This window comes from Cygnus atratus, chromosome 5 (genome assembly GCF_013377495.2).
Source record: "Cygnus atratus isolate AKBS03 ecotype Queensland, Australia chromosome 5, CAtr_DNAZoo_HiC_assembly, whole genome shotgun sequence".
Taxonomy (NCBI): Eukaryota; Metazoa; Chordata; class Aves; order Anseriformes; family Anatidae; genus Cygnus; species Cygnus atratus.
Genome location: NC_066366.1, coordinates 47,931,884 through 47,948,169, shown reverse-complemented (window position 1 = coordinate 47,948,169; position 16,286 = coordinate 47,931,884). Strand labels below are relative to the sequence as shown.

General features: G+C 39.6%; 2 protein-coding genes across 3 annotated transcripts in view; one reads left to right on the top strand and one right to left on the bottom strand.

The window, feature by feature from the left end:
• Positions 1–15,401, bottom strand: part of TDP1 (tyrosyl-DNA phosphodiesterase 1) — a 44,443-nt gene extending 29,042 nt beyond the window's left edge. The window contains exons 1-11 of one of the 2 annotated variants that reach the window (XM_035539234.2): positions 15,271–15,401; positions 14,382–14,929; positions 12,877–12,920; positions 11,210–11,265; positions 10,104–10,200; positions 7,934–7,968; positions 6,767–6,859; positions 4,199–4,369; positions 2,244–2,322; positions 439–630; positions 198–246 (exon numbers count right to left, since the gene is read on the bottom strand). In XM_035539234.2, coding sequence (XP_035395127.1) covers positions 198–246; positions 439–630; positions 2,244–2,322; positions 4,199–4,369; positions 6,767–6,859; positions 7,934–7,968; positions 10,104–10,200; positions 11,210–11,265; positions 12,877–12,920; positions 14,382–14,925 — 1,360 coding nt within the window. In that variant the 5' untranslated portion in view covers positions 14,926–14,929; positions 15,271–15,401. Of the gene's footprint in view, positions 1–197; positions 247–438; positions 631–2,243; positions 2,323–4,198; positions 4,370–6,766; positions 6,860–7,933; positions 7,969–10,103; positions 10,201–11,209; positions 11,266–12,876; positions 12,921–14,381; positions 14,930–15,072 lie in introns of both variants that reach the window. The other variant, XM_035539235.1, reaches the window with a different exon arrangement.
• The window catches only part of EFCAB11 (EF-hand calcium binding domain 11), a 60,128-nt gene continuing 59,151 nt past the window's right edge, over positions 15,310–16,286 (top strand). Inside the window, exon 1 of the mRNA XM_050711138.1 lies at positions 15,310–15,437. Within this exon, the coding sequence (XP_050567095.1) occupies positions 15,405–15,437 (33 nt within the window). The 5' untranslated portion in view covers positions 15,310–15,404. The remainder of the gene's footprint in view (positions 15,438–16,286) is intronic.

The window sequence follows — 16,286 nt, the reverse complement described above, 5'->3', positions numbered from 1 at the left end:
TTCTATTCAATCACAACAGAAAATCCAGAGTCAGAAACCCAGTAATACTAAAATACAAGGATACTACTGCCAGCTGTTCAACCAAGTTATCAGCAAGATGATGACTTCAAGTTCACTCAAATAGCAACCACTGAAATGATTGTGCAAGACACTGACCACAAAAAGCTAAATGTACTTCCTTTTGCTCATCTGCTTACCGGGATAGCCTTCCAGACTTTGTCTCACATTGTTCACAGTAGGATAAACCTTCATGGAGAAAAAAGTTAGCTTTAATAATGCAGCTTTAAATACATATGCTGTCAATTTTCAAGTAAAAATCATCTTAAAGTAAACTTGTTATATGCTACTTATTTCCAATGTTACAAAATACTAAAAGCTTCATTTTTCAGAATGAATCGAGTTGCACTGAACTTGAAAATCAGCACCTAAGAGACATACCAAATGAACTGGAACTGGAACATCACATTTAAGGAGAGTTGTTGCTCTGCTGCCTGCAGCCACCAGACTCTCCTGGAACTCAGAGCACAGCCATTTGGACTCATCAGCTCCCATTGAACCAATGCTTGAGAACTGTCCAACAACAGGCCACGACTCCTGTGCTGGTACTGATGAAGCATGCTCTTTCAAAAGCTAGTGAGGAAAATTAAAACAGTAACACATTCAACAGGAAGAAAACCTTAAGAGCTTGCATTCACTTGTGACAACAAAGAAGATTAACATTCATACTATCTAACTTGGCAATTAAAAAAAGTCATCAGGATCTCCAAGTAAACCCACTGCTCATTTAAGAGAAGATCAAACATTGCAAGTTCTATCCAAAAGCATTAGAGCCAACCCTTAAATGACTGGTAAAAAGAATGCTGGGAGCTTTTCCTAAAAACACAAAATATGAAGTCATAAGAAGTTAAACTTTTTTTTACATATGGTAGTCGTTGACCTTAAAATTCCTCTCATATCCTAAAGCCCCAGATATAACGAGAGGAAAACCAGAACAATTTAAAAGAATTATTTGAGTTTTCTTTTCAAATTGTTCTTAAGCTGCGAATGAAATTTAAAGTCACATTAAAACCAGATGGGTATAAGCACATACTAAATTTTATGTAGTAGCAACCTCTCCCCTCCCAGGCAGGGCACCTGTGACCAAAGGGGTTCAGTCAGTGTAGTGTTACCAGATAGACCTACATTGTTAAAGAAATTAACCTAAAAACACAAACAACAGCAACAAGAGTAATTTTATCCTTTACAGTTTTTTTTTTTTCTGGTGTTATTTCATTTTCAGTGTCTTACTGGCAAGAAAACCTAGGCAGATGACATACATTGGAGAGGATGTACTCTATACCTGCAAGAGGAGGTCCAAAAGAATAAGTTTGATTTTCAATTAAAAGTGTGATAAATAGACATTTTATACATCACTGAAGCTTGCCACGGGCAGTATTAGCATTTCTGGATAATACCAGCAAAAAGTTCAGCAAGGAAGTTTATACAATGCCACTTCAGCAGGAGATGCAGATTGGAAATTCCCCAGCTATCAGAAGCATTTAACAGGTGACATGAAATACCTTACTTAGTAAGGAAGACTGAAAAAGAGGGGACCCTAGAAAGTCTTGATATGCAGTACTGTACAAAGAATTACTATTGTGGCTTATTTAAATAATGTAGGGGGGTTAAAAAAACTAATTGATTAAAATAAAAGTCAAGATCTTAAACATAGAACAATGCTGAAAATCTGACTGAAAGGATAACATCAGCTATACACAAAATGTTTTTTTAATTCAATGTTTTTGGCTAGATAGTTAAACAAGAGTACTTTAATAGCCTTTAACAGTTAAGTAAATAAAACAAGGCTGATCCCTATACACAGAGAAGTCTTTATCCACACCTCATTCCTCAGCAAAAGCCTCTGAAAAAGGCCATGTTTCATACTCAGTCACAGAAGACTGGATCTTGATAGTGTCAAACTTGTTAGAAATGTCAAGAGCAGATAGAAAGTCATTTGAGTGATGGTGACTCAGATATCTCTAAGAGGCTTCAGGCAGCAAGCTGAACTTAATAACAGAGCTCAGAAACATAACATGCAAGATCTACACTGCCGTAAGTTGCAAGCTTATGTTTTTTGTTAATTTAAACTGTATCAACATATTAAAATATTACAGAGTATAGCTGGAAAAACTAAAAGGAACTAAAGAACACTCTGAAATTACATTTACAGTTAACACATTGACAAAAAAGGTTAGCTTTAGTACCTTTCTGAGCCTAAGATGACCCCACTTTTCTTTATCAATACCTTGATATCGTCCAGGGGTAGAACCAAGCAGATACACTCTACAGAAAGGAAAAAACACCAAGTTATTTGCAGCTTTGCTACCCCAAAAAAAGAACATACAATCAGTGGAAATCAAGTCAATGGGAAGAGCTACTTTAACACCAGGAAGTGGAAGGTACTGCACATCCCAGCAGAAGACCACGCCTTCTGTTTAGGATCACAAAAATAAGAACAGCAAACGATTAAGTACCACATAACAGATTTTGGAGTATTTTGGTTTGTGAAATTTCAAGGTATGCTGATAGGTTTTCCTTGCATAGTTCAAGTAGTATTTAATACTTCACTCAAGATTTACAATATGAAGAGAAGTAGATTTCCAGGTATTTAACTATTAGAATCCTATGTGACTGTCACACACTACCAGGTGGATCTATAGCATAAACATGAACTGTACCTGTTTCTGTGCACAAAACCGCAAGAGACTGGTATAGTCAGAAATCTGTGCCAGATTAGAATTATTTGCACTTGACTGGGCATGTAATTTTGAGTAAAGCCAATCTGTTACATACAAATCAACAGGTTTAGGTACAGATTTCATCCGGGTACCTAACAGCTCAGAAGCTAAGTGCAGCTTTTTAAACTTTCTAATAATGGTTTAGTAATCTTTTTGACTTCGTCCTGAGAACAGAAACTTGCCCAGAATCTCAGTTTAAGAAGCTGTTCCTCACTGCATCTCAATCCTAGATCTATCCAGGAATATCCCTATATATTTTAAACAGCAAGGAACTGATCCACATCCAAGGAAGTGCCTCTTTCCTAAACCATGCATGAACTCACATCGGCTAGGGCCTACCTGACCTGTCCAAACTCAAGCTCATCAAGTGGATAAAAACAGAAGCTCAGGCTCAAGTGAGCTCAGCTCACTATAAGCTATATCCTTCTTTTTTAATAATCTTGTAAAACTTCATCTGAATTAAAAAGGCACATCGTTTTACATATTGAGCTAGATGTAGTTTCAGTCTCTATGCCCCAAAGGTCATTTTCAGCTTTTTCTGAACATCTCTGCTGGCTTGCAGAACTGCTATTAAGTTGCCAAGGAAATTTATTCTTTCTGAAATAACTACCCTCTTTCTGCAGAAATGCTGGATGTATCTATTAGATATGAATTAAGTGAATTTTTTTTTAAAGTAATATCAATAGTGTAATATTAGAGATGACTGTTTCAAGGCAAGCTATGCTACTGCTCAACATAATGTTGCATATTGGACAAAACCTATTACTATAATGGGCCAAATTCTACACATACATATATGAATTAAGCTCTGCCTTAAAGTGCAGAAGCCTATTCTAAATACAATCCTCATTACAATAACCTTTGCTTACACGATCTTTCATATGAGTAACTTAATACAACTCTTTTTCCCCCCTACTGTTAAATTTAATGGAGCTAATACTTAACCCAGACCAACTTAAAAGAAACCCCGTGTCCCTATCACTTAGGGCCACCTCTGTCAAGTTACTGTTAATGCACTTTTTTCATTTCTTTAAAAAGTATGGTTATTAAACTAGAAGTTGGTTACTTCAACACAATCTGCATAAAAGATTTAAAGGGAACTCCTCCTTACAAAGCAAAATGACAAAAACATGATCACAAATACTTAAGCGATAGTTTATCCAGAAATAGTGATTTATTTATTTTTTTTTTAAAGCTGAGAATATCTGTTTTGGACTACGTGGTCTTCAAATTCCAGAATGAGTAGCTCAGGAAGCCTGTTGCTCCATTGACAAGTGCCTACAGTTAGACCCATAGTTGAACTGTTAAGCCTGAAAACAGCTGAGGTTACAGAACAAACTTGTTGTCTAATAGACGTTAACCACACTGAGCCTTAATTTGGAGGAAGAAAGCATGCAAACAACAAAAAATACAAGATATACCTTGTCTCTGATAAGTCATGTTGTTGAATCACATCTATCCATTCCTTGAGTGTAGGAGCATTGTAAGCCATCAAGTAACTTATTAGGTCAGATTTAAAATTAGTTTCAGATTCACCAGCAGAACCAGCTGTTCCCTGAGGTAGCCTTGGGTATAAAGGGCTTAGCCATATTCTAAAAACAAAGGCACAAAAAGAAGGACACTAAAACCTTGTGATAACGTGTGGTAAGTGATTAAAGTAGATCTGAAGGTCCTAAATTACTACTTGACAGATTTAGTTTAATGCTACTGAAGATAACGCAACTTACCATTGCTTTACAACTACAGAATCATCAAGTCTTCTGCTCAGTGCCATATCATCAGTAATTTCAAACAAAGACAGCAAACAAACACATTTATCCACGCAGATGCTTACAGATTTCTCTACTCTTAGACTTACTGACCAGTTCGCCTTTCATCAATACTTTCAGTATGAACAGAACACTGCAACACATTCTACTAAGTTACTGGTTTGTGTAGAGACACAGAAAAAATCCTATTAGAGTCTGAAAGTTCTATATAGTTTTAAAAGTAGCTTATGATAACTTGCCTCTCCAGAATTTCCATCAGAATAAAATGGGGTGGGTACTATACAGGGCAAAAACAGCTAACAGTTCTTCCCAGTCACACATTATTATAGCCATGGAAGCCAAAGGTTCTGCAGCATCAATATTTTTGTGGAGTTATCGATCGTAATTCAGAAGTCAATAAAACATACAGAAGCCCGTGATCCATCATATTGGTAACACTGCATATTATTGCAGTGTGCATAAGCTAAAAAATATTTTAATGTTTGACAAGAAGGACAATGTTAAGCACCCCATATAAGTATTTTCAAGCCTTCTTGGCTTTCTGAAAAGCTGGCTGTCAAAAATACTAAAGCCCAAAATAATCCCAAAGTAAGAGAATTTAAAGGCAAGAAATCAATGGCTGTACTTTTGCCACTCAAAAAGCTTATAAGAACTTGCTTCAGACAGGTGAAAAGCCTCAAAACCTTGTCATATTCAATGGTAGCAAGATGGATATCAAGATGACGGTGACATCTGAAAGGCCAATTTCAAGTCATTTGACTAAGAAATCTTAAATCCTAAGCTACTGTGGAGAGTTAACTAAAACAAATGCTCCCAGAAAAATTGCCTAGAGAACAGAAGGTTGCTATATTAAGGTTAACATAATATATTAATATTTCACCTTGTCCTAGCATAGTAAGAGATCTGATACTAGTCTAAGGTAACAGCCAGCTCAGGACGTAAATTTTTTTATTTACAGTAGAAAGCAACCAGAGACCAGGCCTTGACAGCTACCACCATTCTAGGTCTGTGTTTTTTTTTTAATCTTAACAGTGTTAAGACTTGTAGCACTGGATCATCAGATCTACTGTCCTGTCTCCAGAAGTAGGAGATACCTATGAAAAGCATTAAACTTAAACCTCCCCTGGGACTGTCCAAGACTTCAGATGTTCAAAGGTAACTACCCCAACTCAGGAAGCTTCTACCTATTTCTCGATGATATTGCATGAATTTTGACTCCATTTCCCTCCAAACCCATTAAAATTTTTAATTACCTAGAGCATCCTTTTGCAAGGAGCTCACAGACCAACTGCATGTTGCAAAGAAATCCTTTTCTTATTTTTAAGTGATAATTTTATTTCATGAAACCTAATGTCTATTGAAAAACTGTCCTCAGCCTCTTCCATGCCATTCAATGCTTTATATCTTGTAGTTTATTTATACGAAGGAATAAAAAAAGAAAGCCTCAAGATTGTTATGTGTGTACCTCAAAGCTGATTTTGATGAACAGCCTTTTATGCAAGCTAAGAAAATGGCTGGACTTGCAAAACTGAATAGATTGACAGATCTTAGCTAGATTTGATGATCTAAAACTGACAGATCCTTAGCCCTGACAATATGATTCCTGTAACAGTACTGATACATTTCACAGTATCAGTCTGGCACAGAGCTAAGAATTCTTGTTGCCAGTGATAGTATGAGCAAAAAAAGTTTGAGTCTCCACTGCAGGCATCTCATTTTCCCAACGAACACTTGTGGTATCTCAAAATAAGCAGTCATGAGCACATAGGTATATTTATAATTTGCACCAGAAATGCTCCAACAACTGTAAGACTGTCCCTCATCTCTCACATCCTCAGAACTCCCCAGGGGAGAATTCTCTATTGCCTACTATGTAACAGATCTTTAAACAATTTAAAAGTACAAGAATTATCACGTGTTTATTATGTCACCAGGTCAGTTGAGATTCATACGCTCCAAATGCTGATTATTTTCCAGCAAAGACAATAAGGCCCAAATTATATATTTCCAATTGTTTTGACACATCAGATTAAAATGATATTTAAATTCTCTTTAGTACTTATGTAAAGCCTGATTTTCCAACATATTTGAGTGTTTAATGACAGGAGTAGTTGCGTATCTAGCACAATCAAGAAAACAGACCTCTAACACACAACAAATCATACAAATTCACAACTTAATAGCAGGTAATCAAAAGACATGCTAGAGATTGTTGCTTACCCCTGAGTTTTCTGATGCCAGTCATCAGCAATAAGATTGGATGTATGTATCACAACTCGAAGACCTTCTTCATATAACAAGAGCATCATTTTCCTTAAAAATAGAATATATAACACTTCGTTTGTTTCAAGCATACAGAGTGGGAAATAACCTAATAACTCTTTAAAATGCTCCAAGAAAATAATTTTCAAAAGACTTGTTCTGTTCTCCATAGATTGAAGTTGAAGTGTTTTGCCCTATGTGCATGTCAGACTTGCACAACAGTCATTAAACTATTGCTGTGCATTTTGTCAACATCATGATTTATTCCAGAGCACAGCTTCATATCTCCGGTGACTGACTTCCAAAAGCAATGATGAATCCTTTCAGATTTGCTATGCTCTTTCAAATAAACTTATTACTTCGCAGATAAAAGAGCCATGTTTTATAAAAGAATTGTCAAAATGATTAACTGATAAAAAACACTGAATTGCCCTAAAACCAAAGACCTTCACTATATGGAATATGGATTGAATCTGTTCTTATCTATTGCTCGCAATCTATGACATTCCCTCTGTGACACTCCCACAATATCAAACTCAAGTTTTTCTTTGAAGAGATCCCAAAATTCAGTAATTGCTTCTGGATTTTTTGCAGTCAACATGGACACAGAGCTGTAAATTAGTGTTCTGTCCAACCTGCCAGTGACTGATCAAGTCCACGTTACAGTTTTGGTATCAAGGCATGAGTTAACAGCTAGTACCTACAGTTCACTGACTCCAGTTGTATAACTAGCACACCTCACATCTACTTATTATTTCATTTGTTTCCGTAAAGGAGAACAACCCGATCACCTATAAATACAACACAATGAAGGAAATTTCTAAGAGTCAGCAGTTTTTCTATGAAACCCCATTTTTTGGCTTTAAAATAACTTGCAGATCCATGAAGTAGACATATACAACATGAAAGACATTACTTTCAAATTGGATCAGTATATAATATATATTGGATCAAGGCCTTTCCTTCAGAATTCTGTCTTCACATACAGTAATAATCTATCTTCCTGTTCCCTAAATACTTTCTCACATTAGTTACTGGTTACTAGACCAAACACAGTAACTGCATGTACCAGGTCTGGGGGTCATCTTTAGAAGAAGAGCATTCTGCTTCACAGCTGCTACTTACGTGTGGTGAGTTCCAAATGCAATATCCAGTTTAGCCTATAAAATGAAAGAGACAATCATTAAAAACTACCATTGCGCACATCTCATATGCAAGAACATTAAAGGAAGAAGGGTGCTTCACCTTTATTTTGTTTCACTTCACTGCTCTCTAGTGGACAGATCACAAAATACATTATCCCCCATCATCTTTAAATATACTAATTGCTAGAAACTGTACTTTAAATTGCAATGTAATTGTTTGCTGGATCTGCTACAACAGAATTCCTTCAACCAGCAATATTTTCAGAAACAGTCAGCCTTGTAGAAACAGACCTAGGGATCCAGGAACCAGTAGCCTGCCCTTGCAGAAAAGGAAACTAATGATAGGCTGCATTAGTAGGAGCATTGCTAGCAGGTTGAAGGAGGTGATCCTTCCTCTCTGCTCAGCACTGCAGAGGCCACAACAGGAGTATTGCGAACAGTTCCGGGTTCTCCAGCACAAGGGAGATATGGACATGCTGTAGAGTCCAACAGAGGGCCATGAAGATGATTACGGGACTGAAGCATCTCTCCCGTGAGGAGAAGCTGAGAGCTGGTACTGTTCAGCCTAGAGAAATAAAGACTCATGGGGGATCCTTAAATACCTGAAGGGAAGGTGCAAAGAGAATGGAGACAGGCTCTTTTCAGTGGTGCCCATGGACCAGATGAGAGACAACAGGCATGAATAGGAACACAGGGGGTTTTGTCTGAACACCAGGAAGCACAGGTGACTGCACACTGGCACAGACTGCTCAGAGAGGTTGTGGAGTCTCCCTCCTGGGAGACCTTCAGAGCCACATGGACATGGTCCTGGGCAGCCTGCTCTGGGTGGCCCTGTTTGAGCAGGGGGGTTGAGTCAGACAGCCTCCAGAGGTGCCTTCCAACCTCAGCCATTCTGTCATTCTGAAGCATATGGTAACTGTCACAAGCAGCTTAGTGGCTAATGTGGCAAAGAAAAGCCAGAAGCCAGAGACAGAAATGCTTTTTTATTCAGTGCTTTGCTCTTACTAAGAAGAACATTTAAAACACGATTTCTAGGGAAAGGATAAAACACAAGTTACAGATGTTAAGAGACGTTTCAGTCAATGATGGCTCCAACATTGTGCCTAGTTAACACAGAAGTGGAGCAAATATTTACATCTCATTTTGGGGTACTGGCATAGTGGAACGCATGGGCTGCTGAAAGAACGTGAAACAGTATAACCAAACAGGAAAGCCATCACAAACACAATTTGTCCCTACTACTTGCTAATGACTACACTGCCAAGTCTATCATATGGGATACATTACATCTGAATTCTTATGTGTGAAAAAGCTATGTGCAAAACCATGGATTTGTTGTTAACATTTAAACTCTGAATGTAATAAAAAAATTGGTTGCTAGTCCACCACTTAGTGTAAACACCTGATCAGTACAGCGCACAGCAGCCCAGAGAACCTGCCTTTGAGAACTCACTATGTTTGGCATCAATACAGTAATTTTGAGAAAGCTTGTGGTTGCCAGACTGCCTGAGAAAAAAGAAAATTTCAACATAAACATCTCAAAGATACCCCTGCCATCAACAATGCTGTCCTCCCAGCAAAATCCTGGACCACTCTCAAGTTGCTACCACCACCCCTCTCATCCAGGCTGAAACCAGTAACTTTAGGACTCATGGACAGCAAAAGAGTAAGTATAACATCAGAGAGAAAACAGTAGATATGAGGCAGCATGCTCATAGCAGTTTTAACAGTGTTGTGGAGACTATTTGTAATAGTATTTTCTTGTGTAAGACATATTTGGACTAAAATTAATTCCTTGATTAAGCTTAAGTTTACAGTAACACTAGGACTAAGTCAGTGCTTCCTTTTCAGCCAGGCCAAGAATTTGAGCACAATGTGTTAGCAGAGAAGGTCCACCCCTCCTCTGTGAGCCATATAACATTTTTGAGGGCAACCATCCTGTGCAAACTTTTTGTGAGTGGCAGCCTACCGTAATCACAGACCACTACAACCATAGTTTACATGTTCCTATGGTCCTGACAAGGATACTCCTTCAAGGATAAAAAAAATTCTTGACTTCCCATACAAGGTGTTTCTCTTTCCATCCACAACAATATTGAGAGCAATAGATCGGTTAATTTCAACCCAAGGATGATAAAAGTGTCAATTACCTGACAGAAACTAATGTTGTCAAAAGGGCGTGCTTGTGCAAGCAGTTCAGCTTTGGATTCCCTCTTCTCACCATGAACTATCAACAATGGCTTCTTCCTGAAATAGAATGAAATTACTATTAAAACATTAAATGAATCAGCCCAAACCAGCTTTTGATGTAGCTATGACTTCTGGCTCCTAAATCCAGTGGCCCATCAGAAAGATGGCACTGAAGTCTACATGCCTTACTAACTCAAAAAAATATATTAAATACTATATAATTCTCTAAGAGAAAGATGTTAGAAAATTTTAATGGAAAAAAAGAAAACAAGGTATATGGAGAAAAATCAAACTTGAAAATAAGAACTAGTAGTACAGGATCTTGTAAGGAACTCTCATCTGTATAGCTGGAAATAGACAAATAAGATCTCACAAGTACTGATATAGGGAATGTGAATATATAAGAATTTAATTATTGTTTCTTTACAGAAAAGATCGAAAGAAAGGAGAAGCTAGGTCTATTTTAGCAGCAGTTTCATTTTTATTTCCTAATACTCTGTTCTACTGAATTTTGTAGAAAATACGAAACAGGAAAGAAAACTTAAGTTCACTTTGTATTGCAGGTTGCCATTATGAGAATATAACTTCAAGGAAATAAGAACTACTTTCGTGACAATATCCAGCAACTCCAGCCATTACATAACATCCAAGTCATTTTCACACAATTTTCTTATGCTCCTCCTACATTCCCTCCTTCCTCATGCATTATCTTTTCCTTGGGTCTGTAAATTGTATGGCACAAGGCTTCTTGTTCCATCTTCATAGGTCATCTACTACACTGTAGTGTTGGTGCACAGTGGGGCCTTTAAAATAGTGACTAATAAAAAATCAGAAACCAGCCATACTGAACTCTGTCCATTTAATATATTTTAAAAAAAGCAAGAAATCAATAGAGAAATACAACTGTGGAATAAGTATGAAAGTAAAAAAATGATAGCCTACACATACACAACCAGTAAAAGTAATTCCCCAGGGTAAGCAAAAGTTTATCATTCAATTTTAAGATGAACTCTCATGAACAAAATTACTTGAAAACTGTTATTTCACCTTTGGAAAATAAACATACCTGAATTCCTGTGGATACTGTCTAACGAGCCATTCCACATCTATGCAGTAGTTAAACTTGTGCATATAAAAAGAAAACAAGCTCATTAAAAAGAAAACAACTATTTGTCGAAACAATGGAATAAAAATGCATAAGTTATCACTCATTACCACTTACACCATATGAACACACCATGATGCATCATCACAGAACGACAGTATAAAAACTTCAAACAGCACATTTTAAGAACAAGTACATTTTTGAATTTCAACTGATTTCTTTCACGTCTCTTAATTCAAGGATGAATTTGAGTTTTTCAAAAAGAACTTGTTAGCGTTCATGAAGTTTAGCATGCAGACAAAAAGAATCATGTGCATGATGTAAAAGCTGCAGTGCAAGAACCATCTCTTTATCATGTTTACACCATGAAAGATAAGAATAGGAAGAGCTTCCATGCAATAAAAAAAGTATTCCTAGATTGCAACACTCACTTTTTTTTTTTAAACCACTTACAATTACATAAAGATGCATTTTTCAGTTGCATATTCCCAGAACATGAGATGGTCTTATAAACACTTGAATTCTAAGAAGAACATGGGATTATTTTTTGTATTTCCTAGAATGGCTCGGTTTGGAAGGGAACTTAAAGATCACTCAGTTCCAATCCCCCTGCCATGGGCAGGGATGCCACCTACTGGACCAGGCTGCCCAGGACCTCATACAACCTGGTCTTGAACACCTGGGATGGGGCATCCACAACCTCTCTGAGCAGCCTGTGCCAGTGCCTCACCACCCTCTGAGTGAAGAACTTCCTCCTAATCCCTGATCTAAATCTCCCCTCTTTTAGTTTAAAACCATTCCCCCTTGCCCTGTCATTGTCTGCCCAAACAAAAAGTTGCTCACTATCTCTTTTATAAGTGCCAATTAAGTATTGAAAAACTGCAGTAAGGTCTCCCCAGAGCCTTCTCTTCTCCAGGATGAAGATCCCCAGCTCTCTCAGCCTGTCTCCATAGGAGAGGTGCTCCAGCCCTCTGATCAACTTCATTGCCCTCCTCTGGACTTGCTTTAAAATATCTACATCTTTCTTGTGCTGGGGGCCCTAGGTACAAGGGGGACCTCACAAAGGCAGAGCGGGGGGGGCAGGGGTCAATCACCTCCCTCCACCTGCTGGCCATTTTTGATGCAGCCCAGGACACAGTTGACTTTCTGGGCTGCAAGCACGCACTGCTGGCTCATGTCAAGTTTTTTGTCCACCAGAACCCCTAAGTCCTTCTCTGCAGGGCTGTTCTCAGTGAATTCTCCCAGTCTGTACTCCTGCATGGAACTGCCCCAACCCAGGTGCAACACCTTGCACCTCATTAGGTTCACATGGACCCACTTTTCTAGCTTATCCACGTCCCTTTGGATGGCATCTCTTCCTTCTGTTGTATCAACACCACCACTCGGCTTAGTGTTACCTGCGAACTTGCTGAGGGTGCATTCAATCCCACTGTCTGTGGGATTTGCGTCACTGATAAAGATATTAAGCAGTACCAGTCACAAGACAGTTGAAAAACATTTAGGGTTCCCTCTATATTTTAATGAGGTTCCCTACTTGCATCAGCTACATAACAAACATGGATTATCAGGTTGGAGGTTAACAAAGTGAAATAAACAAGCAAAGTCAATCTGACAAACAAGAAACTCACCTGAGCAGAAGATATGAGAGTCCCAAAAAGAGGAGACAAGATATCTATTAAAAACATTAAGACACAACTGAGTAAAAAAGTTCAAGTAAACATCCTGCATCTTGACCAGCACGATAACTACTACAACATGAGTGCCAGATTGTTCACACTTTGTGCAGCAGACATTCACAATTAAGTTTACTGACGTGAATATTCAAGTTCCTGGTTCTGCCGTGAAATGACTACAGTCTTACAGTTTTAAATAGCATTATCCCTCCAAAGTAGGAAACCAAGTGCAAAAACTCATTAGGAGAAAGACTAAGATCAGATGGAGAAAGGAACATTACACTCCTCTCTCCCCTGTATAGAGGCCTTGAAAACTGTGGCAGGGTAGTAACCATAAGTCTTAAGTCTTAACTGTGCCCTTATCTGTTGCAGGCTGTTTGTACTAGTACTGACAGCAGATCCAATTCTCCTCACTTTTTTTTTTTTCAATTCTTTTTAAAGGGAGAAAGGAGAAGAATACAACTGCCCACAGCTTTGTCTGATACCCTGTCAATCAACACAGGTAGATAGACTAGAAACTTGAACTACATGAGGGCTACACAGCAGACTGATTGCAGGACACGCATCCTTACTGTGTTTTATTAATGGGAGCACAGAATACTTATCAGATTGAGCACCGAAAACCTGAAAAACTGAAGCACATAATCAACTTGAAAACGTATACTACAAATATGTTCTAGTAAAGACATAATATTTCATAAACTATCTCTACAGAAATGGTTTTACAGCTCAAGCAATCACCTAACAAGATAACTACTCTTAAGATTGGCCAAAAGCCACAACGTGTTCACGAGGTAGTCAAAGATGCACAAATGTAATGCAACTGAGGTCTCAGACACCTGGCTGCCTTCAGTAATAACTGATGCTCAGAAGGGGCACCTAAGGTTGAGGCATAGTTACAGTCCGGTTGTATACGAACAAGTGATTAAGGACCCATAGGAGGAATTACAGAACTTTCCTACCCCATTTTACTATCTCTCTGCGCACAACCCCCCGTTAAGATTGCTTTTGATTCAGCCTGGTGACCCAAGAGATTTTTCCAGAATAAGGGGATGGTTGCAGGTGCACGGTGCTTTTTTCCCCCCATATATCAGCTATATAACTAATTTTAGTTACACAGCATAAAGCATCAGTATCACATCGCTGAAAACTGCTCTATTTTGACTTATGTTCACTTCCAGTTGTACTGAAACTGGAACCCTAGCCACAAAAACCCACTAGTGGTACCTTCTGCTGTATCAAGTAACAGTGAATTAGTAGGTCCAAACCACTTGGCAGCATAAATACAAGCACAAAAGGCAGGTAACAGAACCAATTCCTACAACGTTCACATTCAGAATATGAAGCCTCAGTTACAACAAGGGATTTGGGCACTTAAAAATACCCACAGACTATAAGGAATTTTCTCATGCACACAAACACCCCCAAAAAGCCCACTTCCACAAAAGTCACTCGCTCACCTTTTATGTGCAGGGCTCCAGAATTATACCTCTGTTTAATTCCTGTGACTTTAGTGAGAAAAAACCTGAAAGGGTTCCCTCCGTTCAACAAATCCCAGGTATCCTGGGCTTTGCTAGGTGCTTCGTTATAGTCCTCTGCTTTATGATTCCCCAACCGCTCATCTTTGCTATGATTCAGAGGTGGCTCTTCGGGTGCATCACACTTCTCTTCTTTCAGCCTTTCTTTGGGGGCACTCTTTTCTCGGTCTTCGGGCTCTTCGTCACTACTGGAAAGACACCAGCCTAAGCCTTCTTGGCCCGCTCTCTGTTTTTCTGCTGGAGGTGTTTCTGGAGCAAGACTTTTATCACTGAACTTCACCGGAGAAGCTTTTCTCTTGTGAGCAGCCTTCCTGGCTTCGGAGCAAGGGTACTGGGGCCCGCTCGCTTTGCCCTGTGCGGCGCTCAGCAGCGAAGATGTGGATGGCTTCTCACTGTCCGAGTTCTCTTCGGTACTCTCATCACTGCTCGAAACTGTCCATTTTCCGTGCGCACCTTCCTGAAGCATGGTCCTAGGAATTAAGGAGAGAAAGAGAAATCGTGCATTTCTGCTGTGCCCAAGGCTGTTTCCCTTCCTAGCCTCCACCGGCCTGTTACCACGACCTTTGTTTTGTTTTTATTTGGCAGAAAGCTCGCATAATTCCTAACCTCGTACCTGGCTTGCTTGCCCCGCTCCCCAGAACACAAAGAAAGGCGGGAACGGCAGCGGCTGCCAAGCAAGAAACGGCGAAGGGGGAAACCCACACGTGGAAAAGGGGACGGAATAGGGGCGCTCCCCAGGACGCATTTAGGATGTAGGAGGAGACGTCCCCGCACCACGCAGACCCTCACAGACCCCCACAGCCTCGCTCACCCCGACACCGGCCGCGGCGCCTCACAGCCACCGCCCGCCCCTTCCCGTTCCGGGAGCGCGGCGGCTTCCCCCGGGCCCTAGCGCCTGGGCCTGGGAGGAGGAGGAGGAGGACGAGAAGACGGAGGACATAGAAGATGAGGAAGAAGCCTGGCCCCAGCCCACTGGAGGTGCTATGCCCCTTGTCAGCCCCGCCGGGAGCCCCCGAGGGCCCTTCCCACCTCAGCCGTGCCCCCTGGTGCTGCCCACCCCACAAACCGGGCACGTCCTAGCCAGCTGAATTAACCTCATAAATCGTCATTTGAGCTCCGTGCCGGCTTAGGGCAGGTGCGGGATTTGCATAATCATTCATTCAGCTCGGTGTTAATTACTGCAGCTGAAGTGCCCTGCTAATGAGATAACTGCACGGCGACTTCAAGGAGGGAGTGGGAGGAAAGCAGGTGTAAAATTAATCAAAGTGAGAGCCTGGACTACATCAAAGCGTGCTCCATCTAACGAAATGAACTGTCCAAGCGTTTGGCTCTCATTACTCTAATTTATTACAGGCTTGTGACTGCAGTTAACAAATAATGCAAGTGTCTTTTATCCGCATGTAATAAAATCAGCAAGCTACGGTTAGAAAAATAGTAGTGAAGTTTCAACTCGTTTAGGTAATTTTACTAAGACTTTTCTACAGACTTCAAATGTAATACTGTGTGTGGCATTTCTTCCCCAAACAACTTATGTTTATATCTTTCAGTACCAGAAGATCCAATGTATTATTATCAACCCTATCTGAAGCTCTTCTGGGGGAAAAGCTCTTAGGAAAAATGCAGAGTACATTTCTACACGTTTTGTGCTTAATCTCTTAGCTAAGCATAGAATATGGAAACAGTATTTTTTTTCTAAAAGTTCTTCAGAAAATTTGATGGCTCCTAACTACGCTTGTGTTCCAGTCTCTCAGTCCTATAGTTCCTGTCTATACAGGAACTTCAGTGAGAAATTAAGCATGCACGCGTATTTCAAGAGAAAACATCCTA